This window comes from Drosophila takahashii, chromosome 3R (assembly GCF_030179915.1).
Source record: "Drosophila takahashii strain IR98-3 E-12201 chromosome 3R, DtakHiC1v2, whole genome shotgun sequence".
Taxonomy (NCBI): domain Eukaryota; kingdom Metazoa; phylum Arthropoda; class Insecta; order Diptera; family Drosophilidae; genus Drosophila; species Drosophila takahashii.
In genome coordinates, this window is record NC_091681.1 from 38036542 (window position 1) to 38056125 (window position 19584).

General features: G+C 48.0%; 8 protein-coding genes across 10 annotated transcripts; 5 read left to right on the top strand and 3 right to left on the bottom strand.

The window, feature by feature from the left end:
* The first annotated feature begins 237 nt into the window (after nucleotides 1–237).
* Cyfip (Cytoplasmic FMR1-interacting protein Sra-1) lies at nucleotides 238–5699 on the top strand. Its single transcript, XM_017153619.3, has 9 exons — nucleotides 238–571; nucleotides 637–2468; nucleotides 2993–3285; nucleotides 3346–3458; nucleotides 3515–3714; nucleotides 3774–4309; nucleotides 4369–4463; nucleotides 4522–4908; nucleotides 4969–5699. Exons 1-9 carry the CDS (start codon nucleotides 365–367, stop codon nucleotides 5179–5181), a joined length of 3876 nt encoding a protein of 1291 aa, XP_017009108.1. The 5' UTR covers nucleotides 238–364; the 3' UTR covers nucleotides 5182–5699.
* A 119-nt stretch (nucleotides 5700–5818) lies between these two features.
* Nagk (N-acetylglucosamine kinase) lies at nucleotides 5819–10924 on the bottom strand. Of its 2 annotated transcripts, none has more exons than XM_070217417.1 (5): nucleotides 10788–10924; nucleotides 10123–10244; nucleotides 7385–7595; nucleotides 6643–6868; nucleotides 5819–6453 (listed from the first exon to the last, which is right to left on the bottom strand). In XM_070217417.1, the coding sequence occupies exons 2-5, from the start codon at nucleotides 10146–10148 to the stop codon at nucleotides 5867–5869; spliced, it is 1050 nt and encodes a 349-aa protein (XP_070073518.1). In that variant the 5' UTR covers nucleotides 10149–10244; nucleotides 10788–10924; the 3' UTR covers nucleotides 5819–5866. The 2 variants fall into 2 exon arrangements, with proteins under 2 accessions (XP_070073518.1, XP_017009113.2); XM_017153624.3 differs by having other exon boundaries at nucleotides 10123–10239; nucleotides 10788–10815.
* Nucleotides 8521–10315, top strand: SerRS-m (Seryl-tRNA synthetase, mitochondrial). Its single transcript, XM_017153622.3, has one exon. It carries the CDS (start codon nucleotides 8677–8679, stop codon nucleotides 9928–9930), a length of 1254 nt encoding a protein of 417 aa, XP_017009111.2. The 5' UTR covers nucleotides 8521–8676; the 3' UTR covers nucleotides 9931–10315.
* A 618-nt stretch (nucleotides 10925–11542) lies between the features above and the next one.
* Nucleotides 11543–13933, bottom strand: Surf4 (Surfeit locus protein 4). Its single transcript, XM_017153625.3, has 4 exons — nucleotides 13793–13933; nucleotides 12774–13037; nucleotides 12294–12704; nucleotides 11543–12233 (listed from the first exon to the last, which is right to left on the bottom strand). The coding sequence occupies exons 1-4, from the start codon at nucleotides 13841–13843 to the stop codon at nucleotides 12147–12149; spliced, it is 813 nt and encodes a 270-aa protein (XP_017009114.1). The 5' UTR covers nucleotides 13844–13933; the 3' UTR covers nucleotides 11543–12146.
* Nucleotides 13934–14159: 226 nt separating this feature from the next.
* LOC108065593 (uncharacterized) lies at nucleotides 14160–15891 on the top strand. The gene is made up of 5 exons (XM_017153620.3): nucleotides 14160–14574; nucleotides 14684–15036; nucleotides 15095–15291; nucleotides 15351–15512; nucleotides 15577–15891. Exons 1-5 carry the CDS (start codon nucleotides 14160–14162, stop codon nucleotides 15797–15799), a joined length of 1350 nt encoding a protein of 449 aa, XP_017009109.2. The 3' UTR covers nucleotides 15800–15891.
* A 307-nt stretch (nucleotides 15892–16198) lies between these two features.
* On the top strand, nucleotides 16199–17638 carry LOC108065594 (zinc finger protein 586). Its single transcript, XM_017153621.3, has 2 exons — nucleotides 16199–16601; nucleotides 16659–17638. Exons 1-2 carry the CDS (start codon nucleotides 16269–16271, stop codon nucleotides 17628–17630), a joined length of 1305 nt encoding a protein of 434 aa, XP_017009110.2. The 5' UTR covers nucleotides 16199–16268; the 3' UTR covers nucleotides 17631–17638.
* Nucleotides 17639–17829: 191 nt separating this feature from the next.
* Nucleotides 17830–18501, top strand: LOC108065599 (uncharacterized). The gene has a single exon (XM_017153627.3). It carries the CDS (start codon nucleotides 17831–17833, stop codon nucleotides 18467–18469), a length of 639 nt encoding a protein of 212 aa, XP_017009116.2. The 5' UTR covers nucleotide 17830; the 3' UTR covers nucleotides 18470–18501.
* Nucleotides 18472–19520, bottom strand: Trs33 (trafficking protein particle complex subunit Trs33). Of its 2 annotated transcripts, XM_070217407.1 has the most exons (3): nucleotides 19405–19520; nucleotides 18985–19163; nucleotides 18472–18920 (listed from the first exon to the last, which is right to left on the bottom strand). In XM_070217407.1, the coding sequence occupies exons 2-3, from the start codon at nucleotides 19051–19053 to the stop codon at nucleotides 18531–18533; spliced, it is 459 nt and encodes a 152-aa protein (XP_070073508.1). In that variant the 5' UTR covers nucleotides 19054–19163; nucleotides 19405–19520; the 3' UTR covers nucleotides 18472–18530. The 2 variants fall into 2 exon arrangements, with proteins under 2 accessions (XP_070073508.1, XP_017009117.1); XM_017153628.3 differs by lacking the exon at nucleotides 19405–19520 and having other exon boundaries at nucleotides 18985–19168.
* Nucleotides 19521–19584: the final 64 nt, after the last annotated feature.

Sequence of the window (19584 nt, forward strand, 5' to 3'; positions counted from 1 at the left end):
AATAGCTAAGACACCAACCACGGTCGGAGCATAAATAAGTTAGATACCAAATTTCGATTTCAATAAATACTAAAATTTATCGGAAAACGGTCACATAACAATGTCCAAGACAACAACCACGGTGGGAGCATAAGATGCACTCACCCAATGCAAGAACCTATTTCTTCCCAATACTCAAACCTTGGTTTAGAACTCAACTAAGCAAAAAGGGGCTAAATTTCGCCGTGTCAACGCACCCATGCGAATGGCATCGTGATTCGTGTTGTATTTGTGCAGAAAAAATCTTGTGTCCATTGAATTTGTGGCCCCGCCTTGTTAATTTTTCCCCCTTTCGCGCTGCTGGAGGCATGCAAAGGAGCCCAGGATGACGGAGAAGATAACGCTAGCCGACGCGCTGTCCAATGTGGAGGTGCTGGACGAGCTCTCGCTGCCCGACGAGCAGCCCTGCATCGAGGCGCAGCCCTGTTCGATTATCTACAAGGCAAACTTCGATACGAACTTTGAGGATCGCAATGGATTCGTCACGGGCATCGCCAAGTACATCGAGGAGGCCACCACGCACGCGAATCTGGTGAGTTACCTTATCCGTCTTATCTCTAAAGGATTACTCATTCAGCTACCTCCCTTTCCCTGTAGAATGTGCTCCTGGATGAGGGGCAGAAGCATGCAGTCATGCTGTACACCTGGCGCTGCTGCTCCCGCGCCATCCCGCAGCCCAAGTCGAATGAGCAGCCCAACCGGGTGGAGATCTACGAGAAAACGGTGGAGGTGCTGGCCCCGGAGGTCAACAAGCTGCTCAACTTCATGTACTTCCAGCGCAAGGCCATCGAGGCCTTTTCCGGCGAGGTGAAGCGCCTGTGCCACGCCGAGAAGCGCAAGGATTTCGTATCCGAGGCGTATCTACTGACCCTCGGCAAGTTTATCAACATGTTCGCCGTTCTGGACGAGCTGAAGAACATGAAGTCCAGCGTGAAGAACGATTACTCCACTTACCGGCGTGCAGCGCAGTTCTTGAAAGTGATGTCCGATTCGCACACCCTCCAGGAGTCGCAGAATCTGTCCATGTTCCTGGCCACGCAGAACAAGATCCGCGACACCGTCAAGGACACGCTGGAGAAGATCGTGGGCTACGAGGACCTGCTCTCCGATGTGGTCAACATCTGCGTGCACATGTTCGAAACCAAGATGTACTTGACGCCCGAGGAGAAGCACATGCTCGTGAAGGTCATGGGCTTTGGCCTGTTCCTCATGGACAGCGATGCGTGCAACATCAACAAGCTGGATCAGAAGAAGAAGATCCGGCTGGACCGCATCGATCGGATCTTCAAGAACCTGGAGGTGGTTCCCCTCTTCGGCGACATGCAGATCGCTCCCTTCAACTACATAAAGCGCAGCAAGCACTTCGACTCCAGCAAGTGGCCGCTGTCCAGCTCGAATGCCATCAGCCCCCAGGCGGATTTGATGGTTCACCTTCCCCAGATTCGCGAGGATCATGTCAAGTACATTTCGGAGCTGGCGAGGTACACGAATGAGGTGACGACCACCGTCAAGGAGAATCCCTCGGATGCCGAGAATCGGATCACCGCTGATTTGGCCCTCCGTGGCCTGCAGCTGCTGTCCGAGTGGACCAGCGTGGTCACCGAGCTGTACTCCTGGAAGCTGCTCCATCCCACGGACCACCACCAGAACAAGGAGTGCCCCGTGGAGGCCGAGGAGTACGAGCGGGCCACGCGCTACAACTACACGTCGGAGGAGAAGTTCGCCCTCATCGAGGTGATCGCCATGATCAAGGGCCTGCAGGTGCTGATGGCTCGCATTGAGACGGTGCTGTGCGAGGCCATCCGGCGCAACATCTACTCCGAGCTGCAGGACTTTGTGCAGCTCTCGCTCCGCGAACCGCTGCGCAAGGCGGTGAAGAACAAGAAGGATCTGATCCGCAGCATCATCATGTCGGTGCGGGAGACATCGGCGGATTGGCAGAAGGGCTATGAGCCCACCGATGATCCGGTCGCCAAGGGCAAGAAGGATCCCGACGGTGGCTTCCGCATCCAGGTGCCGCGTCTCAACGTGGGCCCCTCCTCCACGCAGCTGTACATGGTGCGCACCATGCTGGAGTCTCTGATTGCCGACAAGAGCGGCGGCAAGCGCACGCTGCGCAAGGACATCGACGGCAATTGCCTGCTGCAGATCGACACGTTCCACAAGACCTCGTTCTACTGGAGCTACCTGCTCAACTTCAGCGACACGCTGCAGAAGTGCTGCGATCTCTCGCAGCTGTGGTACCGCGAGTTCTACCTGGAAATGACCATGGGCCGGAAAGTCAACAAGTGCTTGGTGCGGCATCAGCACAACGAGGAGTGCAAGGATCTGATCACAATGGAGAAGCGCATTCAGTTTCCGATTGAGATGTCCATGCCGTGGATTTTGACCGATCACATACTGCAAACGAAGGAGCCTTCGATGATGGAGTGAGTTGATGATAGATAGCTGGTTACTCATATATTTATTTATTTATATAAAGCATACTTAAAGTTAAAACATTAAGCTAACTAAGACTAAGAGCTCTAGCAGCTAAGGCCTTCAGCTCATCTGAGGTGTCGAATTAGATACATTTTTATTTTTATAATTGTGAATTTTGATTTTGAGCTTAATTTGGGTTTTTTCAAGGTGTCGAATTAGATACATTTTTATTTATTATTTGAATTTAGATTTGGAATTTTATTTATTTATTTACTTGTATAAAGCCAACTTAAAACTATAAGCTAACTAAGATTAAGAGCTCTAGCAGCTAAGATACATTTTATTTTATATCTGTGGATTTACATTTTGACATTAATTTGGGTTTTTCAAGGTGTCGAATTAGATACATTTGTATTTATTATTTGAATTTAATTTGGGCTTTTTTAAGAAATGAGATGATTTTAAGGACGTTTAAGGTTTGCGATGATGTTGATGTAGTTACTCATATATACTAACTATTTTTATTCCCCAGATTTGTCTTGTATCCCCTGGACTTGTACAACGATTCGGCTTACTATGCCCTCACCGTCTTCCGCAAGCAGTTCCTCTACGACGAGGTGGAGGCCGAAGTCAATCTGTGCTTCGATCAGTTTGTCTACAAGCTGAGCGAGCAGATTTTCGCCCACTACAAGCAGTTGGCGGGCAGCATTTTCCTGGACAAGCGTTTCCGCCTGGAGTGCGAGGTTCTGGGTTTCAATTTCCAGTCGTATCCACGCAATAATCGCTATGAAACCCTGTTGAAACAACGACATGTGCAACTGTTGGGTAAGTAAATTATATATCTTATTTTCTATAAGATATACCTTTAATTAATCTCGCTTTTAGGCCGTTCTATTGACTTGAACAAACTGATCACACAACGCATAAATGCCAACATGCACAAGAGCATTGAATTGGCCATCAGTCGCTTCGAGGGCAACGACATAACCGGCATTGTGGTAAGTTCTTTAAAAATAACCACCCAAAATTCGTTTCTCACATGTCTCATTTTCAGGAACTTGAAGGTCTCCTGGAGGCGAATCGAATTTGCCACAAGCTGCTAAGCAAATACTTGGCCCTGGACAACTTTGATGGCATGGTGAAGGAGGCTAATCATAATGTGCTGGCTCCTTATGGCCGCATTACACTGCATGTCTTTGTGGAATTGAACTACGACTTTCTGGTGAATTACTGCTACAACGCAGCCACAAATCGGTGGGTTAACTTCTCATCTCCTCTGTGACTTTATAACTTATAAGCATTATTTCCTCTAGCTTCATTCGAACCAAAGTAAATCTGTCGTCGTCGCAGGCCATTCAGCGTGAGAAGCCGCCACAAATGTCGCACTATTACCTGTGGGGTTCGAAGCAGCTTAACGCTGCCTATTCCACGCAGTATGGCCAGTACACTGGCTTCGTTGGATCGCCGCATTTCCATGCCATGTGCCGTTTGCTGGGCTACCAGGGCATTGCAGTCGTCATGGATATCATTCTAAAAGACATTGTGAAGCCGCTGATTCAGGGTTCCCTTTTGCAATTCACCAAGACGCTTATGATTGCCATGCCCAAGTCATGCAAGTTGCCCCGTTGCGAATATGGCTCGCCAGGAGTGCTGAGCTACTACCAGGCTCATCTCACGGACATCGTGCAATATCCAGATGCCAAGACAGAGCTCTTTCAGTCGTTCCGGGAGTTCGGCAACAGCATAATCTTCTGCCTGCTCATCGAACAGGCGCTCTCCCAGGAGGAGGTGTGCGATCTGCTGCACGCGGCCCTCTTTCAAAACATTTTCCCCCGGCCTTTCTGCAAAGGTTTGTATAGATTTATATTTATATTTGTTTTCCATACCTTATACTCTTAACTCTTTCAGAGAACGAGAAGCCGGAGGCCAAGCAAAAGCGTCTGGAAGCCCAGTTTGCCAATCTGCAGATAGTCTCAAATGTGGAGAAGATCGGCACGGCAAAGGTGAACATTTTGCCTATTAAATTCTTCACAATTAACTAACCAAAAACTGCACCCACAGCAAGCCATGATTGCGCGCGAGGGAGACTTGCTGACACGCGAACGCCTGTGCTGTGGCCTCAGCATCTTCGAGGTCATCCTCAACCGGGTGAAAAGCTATCTCGATGATCCGGTGTGGTGTGGTCCTCCGCCGGCCAATGGGATAATCCATGTGGACGAGTGCTCCGAGTTCCATCGCCTCTGGTCAGCGCTGCAGTTCGTCTATTGCATTCCAGTGAGGGGCACCGAATACACCATTGAGGAGCTCTTCGGCGAGGGTCTCAACTGGGCGGGCTGCGTCATGATCGTGCTGCTCGGTCAGCAGCGGCGCTTCGAGGCTCTGGACTTTTGCTACCACATTCTGCGGGTGCAGCGCGTGGATGGGAAAGATGAGGACGTCAAGGGCATTGTAAGTTAAGAAGGCTTTGAAATTTATAACCAAAAGATAATCAACTATATCCCATTTTAGCAACTCAAGCGAATGGTGGATCGGATTCGTCGGTTCCAAGTATTAAACTCACAAATCTTCTCCATTCTCAACAAATATCTGAAGGGCGGCGACGGCGAGGGCTCAAATGTGGAGCATGTGCGGTGCTTTCCACCGCCCCAGCATCCCTCGGTCATATCGTCATCGTCGCACTACCAGGATCCCCAGAAGCTGCGCCAGAGCATTAATAATTAGGTTATATTTAATCGCAGTTGAAATTAGTTTAGCCGTAGAAGAGTGGCCCTATTTGAATTCGATTTTATTGGAAATCTCCTTTGGTATGTCGCATTCAATCGTACAGTACGTAAAGTGTTTTATCCAATTATATAATACATATAATATTGATTCCCCTGCCAAGGCATTCGACTCAACTACTCGTACACTATCCCAAATACTCTACTCTAAGCTCCCTAAGATATTATGTTTGGCCTCCTTACTTTTCCTTCGCTTTTGGAATAGAGAGACATTCTTGTTTTGCTCCCCGATTTGAGAATCAAATTAGCCAAAGAATTGACGACAGCACGGCGAAAAATAAAAACGAATTGGCTTTAAACACAATCAAAGTATTACAAATTAGATGCCGCACAGTGTATGCCCATTAAATACATTATTATACATGCAATGAGACACTCGACAGACAGCCAACATTGAGACACATACAATTAATACAATGAACATTATCGAATAAAATTTTCATACGTATTTCTAACAAACTTGAAAACTAAGAGTTACTAGGAAGGGAAAGGTAATATAATTATTATTTTCAGCGATAATCTACATATAATACTATCTATTCGTAGCACTCACTATCTGGAAATTGAACTGACAAACATCGTTGGCAATTTGGAAGTATATTTCGGAATGGATGATCTAATACAAGTTATCTAGTGGCCAACCCATTGGTGCCATTCGCTTTCTTTCGCGGATCGGTGTAGGTGTAGAGGACCGTGACGTTATCTGCATAATTCCTGGGCAGATCAAAGTCCGCACTATCCGCTCCCAGGTAGCAGGCTCCGTAGGCACTGCTCTTGGTAATACGCACCAGCTTCAGGTTGAAGTCGATGCTCGTCTTCGAGAGTTCCGCGATGAAGGCCTCCTGCAGGAGCTCCCAGCTGGACCACACCGAACCCACGCACACCACACTCAAATCGCCGGACTTTACCAGATCCCTGTGCACGTTGGGCAGCAGGGAGAGGATCATCCTCGCTAGATGAACGCCTGCCTCTCGGAACAAACCGATGGCCAGCTTATCGCCATTCTCGGCATTCTGCGACAACTTCTTGCACAGATTGGCGAAGAAGGGCTTGTCGAACTTGGCGTAGCAGTGGGGCAGCATGTCCAGGCGCGTCTCCAGGCTGAAGTGGTCCTTGATCAGGGCCCATGTCTTCTCCACGGGAGCGGGGGACTTCTCGAAGTTGTCCATGTGGTCGAACACCACCTTGACGGCGCGGTATGAAATATACCAGGCTGTGGAGCAAAAGAGTTGGGGGTCATCATAATCAATCATTGTAATAATCAAACAACAAAGGCGGCAATGAGTCAATCAGTCGATGGGCAATCAACGCTATCAGGGAATCCTAATCGCAGTTGCAGCCGTTAATCTCGACATTGAGCGCGGCATTAGTAGACCATTAGTTGATAAGGCCACCCACTTACCGCTTCCCTCGTCGCCGAGGAAGTTGCCCCAGCCGCCGCAATTCGAAGTGGAGCCATCGGGATTGCGCAGCAGGCAGTTGGACCCCGTTCCGGATATCAGGACCATTCCTCCGATCGATGAGGCGGTGTACATGCTGCCCATGGTGTCGCTGGAGACCGCATAGCTCTCAGCCAGGTCCGGAAACGTGGTGCGCAGCTCCTGCTCCAGTTCGCGATTGGTGGCCTCCTGTTGGGATTTCGATTGAAATAAAATACATTCTTTAAGGCATAAACCCATGTACTTTTAAGACAAATTATTATAAATATTTAGACAAGTATATAAAATTTTAATTCAATCAAGTCTTTAATACCGCTAAAATTCCAAATCTCTCATTTAAAAAAGTGAACTGTAGATATTTCATCTTGTTTGCTTATATCTGAAGATCATGCTTAATAATCTGGGTAAATCCCTTCATTTTAGCAAAGATTTTGGTTTTATTTTTTAATTTTTGTTATAAAAAATCTGAAATTTAATTTTCCATCATTCGATTTTCATTCAGATATTCGGATTTGAATAAAAAAAAACCGTTTTGAGATAGTTTTGAAAAGATGTTCAAATGATCGACAGTACTTTATAGAGATTTAAACCAATCGATTTAAAATTTTTAATATATTTATAAGAAAATTGAACACATTATTTTAAAAAAATGAAATTTTCCAAGATATAAAAATATCTAAAATGCTAGGAATAGTTATTACTAACCTGTTCGCATCCGCTGAGACTCAATCCCAGGCTGGTGAGGGGCGTTTCCTTTGGAATGCCCGCCTCCTCCTTGGCCCGCTGCACCATGTCCTCGATCCGACGGGCGCATTCCGGGATCCCGATGCCCCAGTGATTCGTGCCCAGGCCACTGGTGGAGCCCACGGATTGGCCGCTCTCATCGCAGATCACCAGTCTGGAGTGGGTGGCTCCGCTGCAGGAGACAAAGCAGATGGTTTATATTTCCGGACTCTCTTCATCGTTACACAATAGGTGTGCTGGTCTTGTTTGTTATTTGACGGGGCCGTGACCGCGGACAATAAAGCGGTGGAATCAAATTGAATTAACCGATCTGGCGACGGCAAATTGGAATTAAAGAAACGCGCAATTGACAAATTCATTTAAAGAAAACGTGTCACACGCACAAATTCTATTCGACAACCCAGAGATCCCAATAAAACCAAGTCCAAGTAAGGGTAAGGAGAAAGAAAGTGTATGTACTCAGAAAAAAACTGACCAATTTGAAATAATAATAGATTTTTATATCATTCTTATAATTTTTGTAATCCTAAATTTGTTGATTTTTTATTTTGTTGCTCTAGACAACCAATTAATTTCTTCTAAAAACAACTTAAATCTTCTAAAAACAGAAAGAAAGAAAAATAGATCAATTTGAAAACTATAGATTTTTTAATTGTATTTTATTTCAGTTTCGTATGTTACTTTATTTGTTTTTATAGATGACCAATAAAAAGTAAAATTGATAATGACATGTAAATTTCTTTCTCTGTATTTGACAACCAAAAAGATCCCGCATTTGGACAAACATGTAGAAAGTGTAGATTCTAATCCAAGAAAATCATATAGGGGGCTCTGCAATTACCGTTAGATTGCACATTGCAGAGTCGTGACGTGACGAAAGTGCACTGCTTAATACGCTCAATTGAGGCAATCATTTGACGGGCCATGCAAAATGGGCACAACAAAAGACGTTTGTTATCGCCGCTTAACTATTTTTAACCGTCATTCAATTTATTTCGGTCATAAAAATACCTCTGCTGCAAATTCAAAGTAGTTGCGTTACGTAACGTAACAATTAGCGTAACGATAATCAGAGTTCCCGATTAATAATCGAATGTTAACAGAATGTTACGTTAACAGTTTGTTATGTGCGGGTGAGCGGAATCTTTTATCAAATTGTGCGCAAAAGATTAAATGTTTTACGTTAAAAATTGACTGAAACCGCACCGCAATCCTCGATCCCCGGCGTGCCACCAAGAGGAGCGTTAATTGACATGAAATTGCTGACCAATTCCCGGCTGCTGCGGCCTCTGCTGCTGCTGCGCCGCCAAAGGTCGCATGACGCAAAGGCGGAGGCACTAAATCCCCTTCAACCGGTTCCAACTGGTGTCCAACTGGCCGAACTGGAGCGGAATGTGTTAAAGCGCCACCACAGGAACAATGTGCCTCTAATACGCTCTCTAATCCAAGAGGCGGAGGCTGGAGATCAGGATAAACTAAGAAAACTACAAGCGGAACTGGAGCAACTGCCCAATGAAACGCATCCCCGCCTGCAGGATTACGGCGAGGAGCCGCGGGAACTGGCGCAGTATGTGCACCGGGAGCTGCCCGAGCAGTCCAGCCTCAAGGAGTTCTCCGAACTGGCCCGTGCCCTCAATCTCTACCGCATGGACCACCTGGGCAACTACACGGGGCACAAGAGTTACTATCTAACCGGCCAACTGGCCACCTTGGAGCAGGCCATCATACAGTACGCCCTGCAGGCAGTCACCCAGCAGGGCTTCAAGCTGATCTCCGTGCCGGATATCCTGCCAAAGGAGGTAATTGAATCCTGTGGCATGCGCACCGAGGGCGAACGAACCCAGGTCTACAAACTGGAAACGGGCGAATGCCTGTCGGGCACCTCGGAAATGGCCCTGGCCGGGTACTTTGCAAATAAACTGCTGCCGGAGGATCAGCTGCCCCTCAAGGTGACCGCCGTGAGTCGCTGCTATCGGGCGGAGACGTCCGGGCTGCAGGAGGAGAAGGGCATCTATCGGGTGCACCAGTTCACCAAGGTGGAGATGTTCGCCATCTGCACGGAGCAGCAGTCGGAGGCCGAGCTGGAGGAGTTCAAGAACATCGAGGTGGACTTGTTCCGGCGGCTGGGCCTCAATTTCCGGCTGCTGGACATGCCGCCCTGCGAACTCGGAGCTCCGGCGTACCAGAAGTACGACATCGAGGCCTGGATGCCCGGCCGTCGGATGTGGGGCGAGATCTCCAGCTGCAGCAACTGCACGGACTACCAGGCCAGGCGACTGGGCATTAGATATCGCCGATTGAGCGATGGAAAAATCCTAAATGCCCACACCATCAACGGAACGGCGACGGCCATTCCTCGCCTGCTGATTGCCCTGCTGGAATCTTATCAGCGCGGAGATGCCATCGAGATACCCGCCGTGCTGAGACCCTACATGGACAACCAAGAGCTGATCACGCGGAACAAACGGATACCGGAGACCAAGCTGGTCAAGTTCATCAAGGCCTAGGCTAACCATCCTTCTGTACCTTTGACTGTTATCATTAAAGCAATGAGCTCTGAAGCTTATCAACGCAAGCAGGGGAATATTTTGAAGCACTCCCCTTAGCTGATATCTGGCGGATCAGCGCGCTTAATCACGCTCATTAATCATCCCGATTGGCTATTGAATTACAAATTGTTCGGTGACCTTTCTACGTACCCTTCGACTCCGCCGAAATACTTCATTGTGAGTTAGTAAGCTAAAGCTGGGCCGAAACGGATCCAATCCCAACTGGAATGTGGCTGTAGATGCGGAGAAGGCGGTTCTGGTCGGTTCCTGTCCTGCAAGAAACGAAATAAAAACGAGTGCAATTAATTTTAGCACTGCAACGGGTTGTTAGCACTCGGATCAACCTTATCGCGTTTCATTAGCCCCAAAACCAAAACATTTGTCAACCGCACTGGCAAGAAAATACCGCTGACACAGGTGAAACCCAAAAAAATGGGTAACATGCGCTTAAAGAATGCAATTTTAGATCCATTGTGGGTTCTATTTATAGGGTGCGATATGTAAAAACTTCCGTTTTGAAGAGGCTTCCCTGTACCACTGATTTCCGTGCCTGCATCGAGTGAGAGTGAAAAGCGTGCGCCGTCCAAACTAGTTTATAATGTATCCCGCTCACTTTTTGCTTACGTTACACATAATATCTCGCAATTCTCCCGCAATATTAATAAAACAGCGGTTGCTGATTTGATTTACCACGCGCCACGCCCCCTTCGCCCCCACTGGCTAAACACACTCATCATTAGATTTTGATTAGAAGCGCGGCAGAGGAACTTCACTATTACGACAACCAGCTAAACCAAAACCAAACCAACTCTTACCCGGCAGAGCTGATTCCGTCCACGTTCCGAACTTCCGAACGCTTTGAACACCAACTGTGTTATGTTTGGGTACATTCTCATTTCGGGCCCAGCGACTCATTGATACTGGTATACCGGGTAATTGCAGAGTACATGGGTATATTGTATCTGGGAAACTGTATGTCTTGAGATGATAATAGCACCCCTATGTGGGGTATATATGGTACAATGCTTCCCCCAAATGTACTGTTTATAATTTAATTAACTTTGCTTATTATTTGTAAGATTGTATTCTAAGGATCCCGAAAACTGTAGGACAGGTCAGGGTGTATTTATTAAAGTGTTGTACTATCAACCAATCCACTCCCGTTCGCTACTATCTCTTAGATCCCAGACAGACGCTCAATCACCCTTTTTTAATTATTTAAAGTGGCTGGTGACGTTTTCATTCTAAGATAGTATTAAGTACTTCTCAGTTTTTCGAAATGAAATGATGTCTGCAATAAAATTCTTTGGGATAAATACTTTTGATCATAATCTAAATTGGTTTAAAGGTTTACAGAAAAGTATTGTTTTCCAGACATTTCAAATTAAGAGCAAAGATAGATAGTTCAGTAGATAGATAGTTCGAGTACCAGGTATCCCCTAGTCGAATAACGGTATTTCCCCCTTTTTATCGTGACGTAGCCAGTCAGCTGTGAATCAGTGCTGTTAAACAAACTGAAATATATATGACATTCATCGGCCAATTGGCGCCAAGTTCAAAATGCCCAAACTTCAGGTTTTCTTCTTTATGTTTATTAAAACGTTACAATTTAATTCTATTACACTTTTGCTTATAAACGAAAGAAACAAATCATTGTCAATTGGTACATCATATTTTATACATCGTTTTCATTTTCAAACTTCTAGCAAACAACAAAACGCAAACACCAAGGTTACAACTTATTTATAAGAGCGTACAAATCATATAAAAAATCGGCGAAAAATATATGGATGTTGAGAAGCGTCGTAGATACAAAAATCAGTTATGTCTCTCTTATTTTGGGGGAAAGTGGGCGGGCTCGAAAGGGGCCACACTTTTTTCTTGCTTTCTCGTTATGTACAAAAAGAAAATGTCTTAAATGTAGTCGAAGTTTGTCGTTGAATGTGCGCGAATGATGGTATTTGGGGTATGAGTGAGCCGGGTTGGAGGAGGGGTATTGCGGAAGTCCCTTTATTTAAAAAATTGTCAAGTTCTCATACGTGCCGGTGTTGTGCTGCTGATGCTGCTCCTGTTGCTGTCCCATTTTATGGTAAATCCTAACTAACATTTCTCGGAAAGAGTAAAACACGGTAAAAGTCAATTGTTGAAAGTGTGTTTCGTGCAAAGGGCGACCTCTACCACTTCTTCTTGTGCTCGTCCATGGAAACGCCGCCAGGGCCCAAGGACACAATCATGAGCAGACCGCCGATAACCGAAAGAGTCTGTAAATAAATATCAGAATATAAGAAACTACCAAATAAAATACATTAAAAATAGCTTACCTGGAAAAAGTCGTATTTCAAGAAATCCCTGAGTGGCTTGTAGGACGGAATGGTCCACCAGGCATTGTGGTACAGATTGAGGACTGTGAGCAGGGCCACCAGGATCAGGGCGGACAGCTTCGTCTTGTAGCCCAGCACGACCAGGACCATCAGAATGGAGCCGATGATGTCCTGGATAACCTGCCACACGCTCAGCTCGAATCGGATCAGGGTGATGAACATGAAGGCCAGCAGAATGCGGCCGGCCAGCTGCATAAAGTTCTTGGGCTTGTTCTCGCCCATCGAGGGCACGCCGGCGAACAGGCTGCGTCCCTCTATCCTGGCCTCGGCCAAGACGAGCAGCAGGGCGCCTATAAGAGCAAAGTTGCGCAGCAAGAACTGGAAGTCCCACAGAATGGAGTAGGCCACGGTCTGTAAAGAGAGAGTTTAATAAGTTTTAGAGCAAAGATTCTTTAGAGGATCTGCTGCAGAGACTCTCACCTGCAGCACCACAATGAAGAAGAGCAGGCCCACCGCAATGTCAACCTTGAAACGGGCCATCACCATGCCGCAGCCGCCCAGCTGGCCGAGCAGGTTGACCAGCACAAAGACGGTGGCCAGGAACTTGCCGCAGCCCCAGCTCATGTCCATATACTCGCGCTGCTCGTTCCACTGGAAGTACATGCGCAGGCCGTCCTCGAAGAAGGTGGCGATGAGGCACAGACGGGCCACCGTGGGCAGCACATTCTTGCCGCGCTTGATAACCTGTAAAAAAGTGAGTTGGGAGCTATTAGGATGAGTGCTACTGATAGGGTGATAAGGGCGCCACTGACGGCTCTGATAAGGCCATCAAAATATACAACGCTATTGAGCGTGGCTTGCGCGTAGTCGGTGGAAATCTCGCGCTGACTGTGACGTGTCTTTAAAGTTGAATCGCTCTATCTGTCGATTGCTATCTGCCAACTAACGGGTTTTGGAATGGCCTGCTATGTAACTTAAGTGATCGCTTGTATATGTAAATTATATGTGGCTTTCTAGCCCCCTCGATTACGGAACTCGACCTGGTCGACTGGTGGCTTTGGATTCCAGCTGCCCCTCGCTCTTTCTCTTTTCCTTAGCACTTTCACTTGCGGCGACAGCTCTCTCGCACGCACACAAACAGGCGCACGGCACACACACACAGGTAGCCAAAGAGGCGGCGAGAGAGAGTTTTCCCCGCGGGAGACGCAACAACTGGTAATTGAAGTACTGGAGTTGGGTCCTAACTTATTTGGAGTACTCCCCCTGGGAAGCTAATACCTGGCTGGTATCTCAAGAGTCCGGAAATCTATGTAGAATATAGTGGGAACGAACGAAGACCTCGAACTTTGCCGCGTTTGGGTGACGTTGGCAGTTTTCCCAGTCTGCAGCTGCCAGGGCGTCCCCGTAAATCGCTTTTTGGTAGCAAGTTCAGGCAATCCTCATGGTGATTAGAGCTCCCTAGGGACTCCTGACCAGATGGAGCAACCATTATATATTACCTGTTCCGCCACATCCTCCGTTTTCGCTATATACTCGTTCGGTATGCTCATCTTGGCTGATCTCTCTCTTTAGGCTGGCACTCGGCTGGTGGGGATCGCTTGGGCTGTAGGTTTCCTGGCTTCCTGGGCGTCGCGTCGCTCTCCAAATTGCAGTCAAAGTTACCAAAAAATCATGAATTAAAAGGAGTCCAAATTTTAAGCTGGCGTGGAACCCGGTATGACCGCGCCGAAAACGGGTAAAGATACCGAAAAAGACCAGTGTTGGAAAGCGACGGGCTAACTAAAATCAGCTAAAGCGTCACGCAGCTAGCGTGCTTGCATTTTTTTTACTGCCCGGAATAAAACTTGGAAAAAAATCCTGCCCAAAATGTCAGCCACCAAAAACAAACGACAGAAAATGGAGAACGCCGGCGAGGAAACCAAACCCAAGCCAAAGAAGGTGAAGGCCAAGGGCCAGGAGGACGCGGGCTATGGTTCCGGGGAGTTCTCCCTCGACTGGGAGGTGGACAGCTACCGCACGGAGTACGAGAGCGAGGAGCACTGGGAACTGCGACGCAGCTTCATGGTGGCCCACAAGGAGCGCTTCGAGGAGGACCGCCTGGTGTGCCTGGCCCAGACCTTCATCAACATGGAGTTCATGGGCTGCAAGTATCCCAGCGAGACGATGCGCCTGGTCGCGGAGCTGTCCAAGGAGATAGCCGAGGATTTCCGGCGGAAGCGCGATCAGCGCCTGAAGCGCACCTTCGTCTCCGCCTCGGACGCCGCGGAGCAGCGGGCCAAAGGTAGACGCAAGAACAATTAGCGGGCGTGGGCCATGCGCGAGAAGATTCCTTTTCATACAGTAGTAACTATACGAACCAGCCTAATGTGCCTAATCCCCAAACAAACTAGGGCGCCGGGCGGCGAACTCCCCGAAGGATAGCTCGAACAGATTCACACGAGAACGCCTCTGCTTCGGCGGCGGCGAGCCCATCGATCTCTTCCAGGGCCTGCGCTTCGGCCAGCTCATCTTGTTGCTGGCCGGCGGGCGCAACTGCCTGCGAAACTCCTGCACTGTGGCCAATTGCAAGTACGAGGAGCGCGCCAGCCTGGATCAGCAGGCCACGGACACGACAAAATACGCCGAAGTATTGCTCAATGACGAGGTGATAGCCTCTGGCCAGGGGGAGACCCTCAAAGCGGCCAAGACGGCTGCCTTCAAGCAGGCGCTGCTCATGCTGCAGTCCCACTGCTACAGCATAAAGGTGGGAAAACTATAGAAAAGCTTTATAACCCATCTAAACACTTACCTTTATTCCTTAGCTAAATGCCACTCGCGAGACCATCAAGGTGGAGAAGAGCCAGAACGGCGTGAACATCAATGTCACCAAGGAGTCGGCAGACAGCCTGGGCGATCCTAAATTAGATGCCAGCAACAAGGGCTACCGCATGATGCGTCTAATGGGCTGGGCGGGCGGAGGATTGGGGCGCCTGAAGCAGGGACGTGAAGAGCCAGTGGGGTAGGTCTTAAAATCCTTTTTGTGTGACTATAACAGTTCTAATCTCTATCTTATTTCAGCTACCTGCTAAAGAGCAATCGCAATGGCCTGGGATCCTTAAAACCCCAGGGAAATCTCGCCGACTACCGCAAGCTGATAGAAAACTATCTGAATTCGGACGACATGCGTGACATGCAGTTTGAGCCCACGTTTTCGAAGGAGGAGCGCGCCTCGTTTCACCAGTGAGCAACTAGTTAACTTGATTTTAAGGGGTTAAAGTCTTTAATGATGGTTTTTCCTTTGTAGAATGGCCAACCGACTGGGCCTGCGTTCCAGTAGCTATGGCACTGGTGAGACCCGTCGCCTGTTGATCACCAAAAAGGTCAGCTATGGCGAAATCCTGAAGGAGGTCCTGTCGCGACGCAATCCCAAGTTTTGTGAGCGCTACTTTGTGCAGGTGCCCATGCAGAAGGCCCACCTGTTTCCCGGTCATGTGGCTGGATTGGAGTTGGAAAATGTGTGTGATTAGGAGGGGGGAATAGTTAAACTCGTATAAAAGGATCTTCTTAATCATTAGTTTTAAGCTGCAGGATATAAGAAATACAAGACAAGAATTTCTAACTGTGTACTTTGTTTACGTTTCGCGCTGAATGTACAAAAATGATTGTGCATGGAAGAAGAACAGCTGCAGTTGCATTTTATTGTTTTCCTGCGATTTCCGTTAATGTGGCTGAACTGGAATTGGAAAATGTGTGATTGGAAGGGGGTAAACCAAAAAAAAAGAAATGGTTCATTTAGTAACACTCGTATAAAAGGATCTTCTTAATCATTAGTTTTAAGCTGCAGGATATAAGAAATAAAAGACAAGAATTTCTAACTGTGTACTTTGTTTGCGTTTCGCGCCGAATGTCCAGTGATTGTACATGGAAGAAGAAGAACAGCTGCAGTTGCATTTTATTATTTTCCTGCAACTCCTGGATGTTTTTCTGAGTTAAGAGATGGATAAATGCCCGCGATGCAACTGCGAGGCGTCGGGAGGAAACCGCCTGGTCACGGACAGCTGTGGACACACCAAGTGTCGTCCTTGCCTACTGGCGGATGTGTCCGATTGCCTGGAGTGCCGAGTTGCCAGCCAGGAGGAGGCTGCCAGGATCAAGAAGACGCAGGAAGCCAAAGCTAGAACTCCGGCGGACAAGCACATCGTGGTCACGGAACAGGGCTACCACTGCACCGTGTGCAACAAGGACTTTCGCAGCCGCACCCAGCAATACTACCACCTCGCCTGCGGCAATGATCTTCTCAAGAAGTTCAGCTGCCAGGAATGCGGTCGCGTGAGTTTTAGGCTGCCTCTATTATATGTACCGCCCATTAACTCGCCTTTCTTTCAGAGATTTGCCAGTCGTTCCCATTTAAAGTACCACCTCAGCAGCCACGAGGATAAATCAAAGTATAACTGCAACGTTTGCCAGAAAAGTTTCAAGCAGAAGATCATCCTGCAGCGCCACATGCTCACCCACAACCAGGAGCAGCATGTGTGCCAGATCTGCCAGAAGGTCTTCCGTCGCCAGAGCTCCCTAACGAGTCACCTAGCCATCCACAGCGATCTCGGCCTGCCGTACAAATGCGAACTCTGCTCAAAGTCCTTCCAAAACAAGACCAATCTAAACCAGCACTTGAGGAAGCACGACAAGAACAGCATTCGGCACAAGTGTAAGGTGTGCCAGAAGTCCTTTCTGCGGCAGAGCACCCTGCGACTGCACCTGAAGCGTCATTCGAATCGAGAGCGGCAATCCTGCTCCCTTTGCGGCAAGAGCTACAACGATGCGGATGCACTGGGTCGCCACCTGAGGCAGCACAAGAGCGTGGAGCGCTATCGCTGCATTGAATGCGACATCACGGTCAACCGGAAGGACAACATGCTGCGCCACCTGCGCTCCATGCATCCTGGCATCTCTTTCGAAAGCAGCGTGGAGATATGTACGCAAAGGTCCAGTGCTCAGGAAATTCCACCGCCAGCGGAGGAGGAGGAGGAGAGACCAGCGGAGGTCGTGCGGTACAACAGCGTGATCCAGAGCGTGGGCAATGTGGAGCCAGTGGTGGTTCCCCCACCAGTGCCAACTCCTCTGCCTGAAGCCGTCACAGAACACCCGCCACTGCCGGATGTAATGCCCGAGGAGAATGTCCAGCTCTATCGCAAGATCATCTTGGATCTGGACAACGAGGAGTACTTCAATGATGCCCCAGAATCCGCCCAGAAGCCGCGTGGCCCCGGGCAAAGCAGCTCCAAATTTAGCGAGATGCACTGGCGCAAGAATTTCAAGTTCTGGTACCAAAAAGAAGAAAACACAAACCTGGGATGATGATGATGATCTGACTATTGTTCGGGCCCCTTTTTTTTTGAAGGGTCCCCTGATTTATTAGCGATAAGTCAGGTGCTGCGAACCGAAGCGAACCGCAACAGTCTCTTGTTGGCCGCTAGCCATATTTCCGCGTGCCGACGTCATTGCCAAGTTCGCCGATCATCGGAAGCAGCAACAGAACCTCTTAATCAGTATTCAATATGTTGGACGAGCGATCGGAGCTCGAGGCGCTGCGTGAGATTTATTACCTAACTGATGGTTCTTCCGGACGAAACTGGCGCAAGTTGCTCGCCCTGGGCGACTCCCTAGATCAGCAGCTCAAGCGCAAGCTGCTCTGGATGTGGCCCACTTCGGTGGACCTGGATTACTTCAATCAGCTCCTGGCCATGCATCACATTCATCGTATTTTAAGCATAGGCTGCGGCAGTGGTCTCCTCGAGTGGCTAATGACTGCTTCTGGTGGACGGAAAGTGTCCATGTTTGGCCTGGAAGTCGACCGCAACTGGTGGCAGAGCAAGTACTCCGTTCGCAGCTTCATACCCCTGAACTACGTGGAGGATGCTGGCCAACTGGATGCGGATCTGTTGACCAGCTGCTGTAATAACAACCCTCCTTGTGCCTTGCTCTTTTGCTACTTTAACAATCGTGGTGCATTCCTGGACTACCTTAAGGTGTTCCCGGGAAAGTGGCTGATACTGATTGGACCACTGCCCGCCCGGGGTATCCACACGGATCCCAATCCGGTGTATCCCCAACTGCCCGAAGACCAGTGGATCCTGCGAGAACGCCTCAACTGGACTGATCACAACATTGTGGCGTTCTACGAGAAGATAATCTAGTCTAGTTTGTAGTAGTATCTATATAATTGTATTAATAAACCATTGCCTTATGTCCTAGTTATTAGTTCCTGTTCACTTCTATGTGGAACTTGCAGGCCGGTATGCTCTGCACCTCGGCGGTCACGGTGCTGTTGATGCCCAGATTGCTGAGGGCTCCGCGCACCAGGCCGCAGGTGAAGGCCACGAACTTGGGCGCGTGCTCCAGCTGCTTGGTGCCCGGCGAGATGCGCGTGAGGAAGCGGAACGCCTTGTCCTGCACCACATACATGCCGTGGTTGTTCGTCCGCAGGTTGTCCACCTGCTTCTTGTAGATGAGTGTCCAGAAGTCGGTGCAGATGAACTTCATGGTCTCCAGTTCGTCCTTGAAACGCGACACCTCGCGGGTGAGCCGCTCAATCAGGCGGTAGCCGGTGGTGAAGCCAATGTACTCCAAAGTGGCCAGGTCGTGCTCCTAAGGGAGGAATCAAGGGGAATCTTTTGTAGGAGGTGTTTTTTGGTATCTAGTGACTTTCTACCTTGTTGCTATCCAGGCAGTAGTTTACTATCTCTGCGTGCAGGCAGTCAAAAAGGATTTCCTCTGACATTTTGGAGATTCTGGAATTTTTCTTTGTGGTTTCAACTAATTTTCCACGGATTTGTTTTGAATTGCTGATGAACAGCTGTTTTGGACGTTGACGACCGAATGGCAATCTAACTTTTAGCGGTTTTTTTATTATAGAGGGGATTCCCTAAACTATTAAAATGCTGAATTGTGGAAAATGCAACAAAAATTTCAACAATTAAGGGAACGACCCAAAATAATACCTGTTGAATTGTCAAACATTTGTTATTGCTTGTTACTGTCTAAAATTGTTACCAAGGTAAAAAGAACCACAAATTGCTGACATTTCTGAAAGTTGACTTTGCATGGACAAATTCAACAGTTTAGGGAATACCAAGAATTTGTTTTGTTTTATTTGTTTTGTGCTTATTTTTAGGTTTTAGAAAATGCAATTTTTACTATTTTTAGATAATAAATAAATAATTAAAATTTTTGACTAATAAAGGGGTGCTTATTAAGAACCTTATAATTTTCTAGCTATTTTCTAGCTACATGTTGCATTTGGCCCTAGCTG

Coding starts and splice junctions, on each gene's coding strand:
- SerRS-m (XM_017153622.3), top strand. CDS start 8,677: ATGAAATTGCTGACCAATTCCCGGCTGCTGCGGCCTCTGCTGCTGCTG.
- Cyfip (XM_017153619.3), top strand. CDS start 365: ATGACGGAGAAGATAACGCTAGCCGACGCGCTGTCCAATGTGGAGGTG. Junction 2,469..2,992: donor AAGGAGCCTTCGATGATGGA/GTGAGTTGATGA, acceptor TTTATTCCCCAG/ATTTGTCTTGTATCCCCTGG. Junction 3,286..3,345: donor ACGACATGTGCAACTGTTGG/GTAAGTAAATTA, acceptor TCTCGCTTTTAG/GCCGTTCTATTGACTTGAAC.
- LOC108065594 (XM_017153621.3), top strand. CDS start 16,269: ATGGATAAATGCCCGCGATGCAACTGCGAGGCGTCGGGAGGAAACCGC. Junction 16,602..16,658: donor GCTGCCAGGAATGCGGTCGC/GTGAGTTTTAGG, acceptor CCTTTCTTTCAG/AGATTTGCCAGTCGTTCCCA.
- LOC108065599 (XM_017153627.3), top strand. CDS start 17,831: ATGTTGGACGAGCGATCGGAGCTCGAGGCGCTGCGTGAGATTTATTAC.
- Trs33 (XM_070217407.1), bottom strand. CDS start 19,053: ATGTCAGAGGAAATCCTTTTTGACTGCCTGCACGCAGAGATAGTAAAC. Junction 18,921..18,984: donor ACTGCCTGGATAGCAACAAG/GTAGAAAGTCAC, acceptor TTCCTCCCTTAG/GAGCACGACCTGGCCACTTT.
- Surf4 (XM_017153625.3), bottom strand. CDS start 13,843: ATGAGCATACCGAACGAGTATATAGCGAAAACGGAGGATGTGGCGGAA. Junction 13,038..13,792: donor CGGAGGATGTGGCGGAACAG/GTAATATATAAT, acceptor ACTTTTTTACAG/GTTATCAAGCGCGGCAAGAA. Junction 12,234..12,293: donor TGAAATACGACTTTTTCCAG/GTAAGCTATTTT, acceptor ATTTATTTACAG/ACTCTTTCGGTTATCGGCGG.
- Nagk (XM_070217417.1), bottom strand. CDS start 10,148: ATGAAGTATTTCGGCGGAGTCGAAGG. Junction 7,596..10,122: donor TATTTCGGCGGAGTCGAAGG/GTACGTAGAAAG, acceptor TGTCTCCTGCAG/CGGAGCCACCCACTCCAGAC. Junction 6,869..7,384: donor GTCTCAGCGGATGCGAACAG/GTTAGTAATAAC, acceptor AAATCCCAACAG/GAGGCCACCAATCGCGAACT.
- LOC108065593 (XM_017153620.3), top strand. CDS start 14,160: ATGTCAGCCACCAAAAACAAACGACAGAAAATGGAGAACGCCGGCGAG. Junction 15,037..15,094: donor CCCACTGCTACAGCATAAAG/GTGGGAAAACTA, acceptor TTTATTCCTTAG/CTAAATGCCACTCGCGAGAC. Junction 15,513..15,576: donor GAGCGCGCCTCGTTTCACCA/GTGAGCAACTAG, acceptor TTTCCTTTGTAG/AATGGCCAACCGACTGGGCC.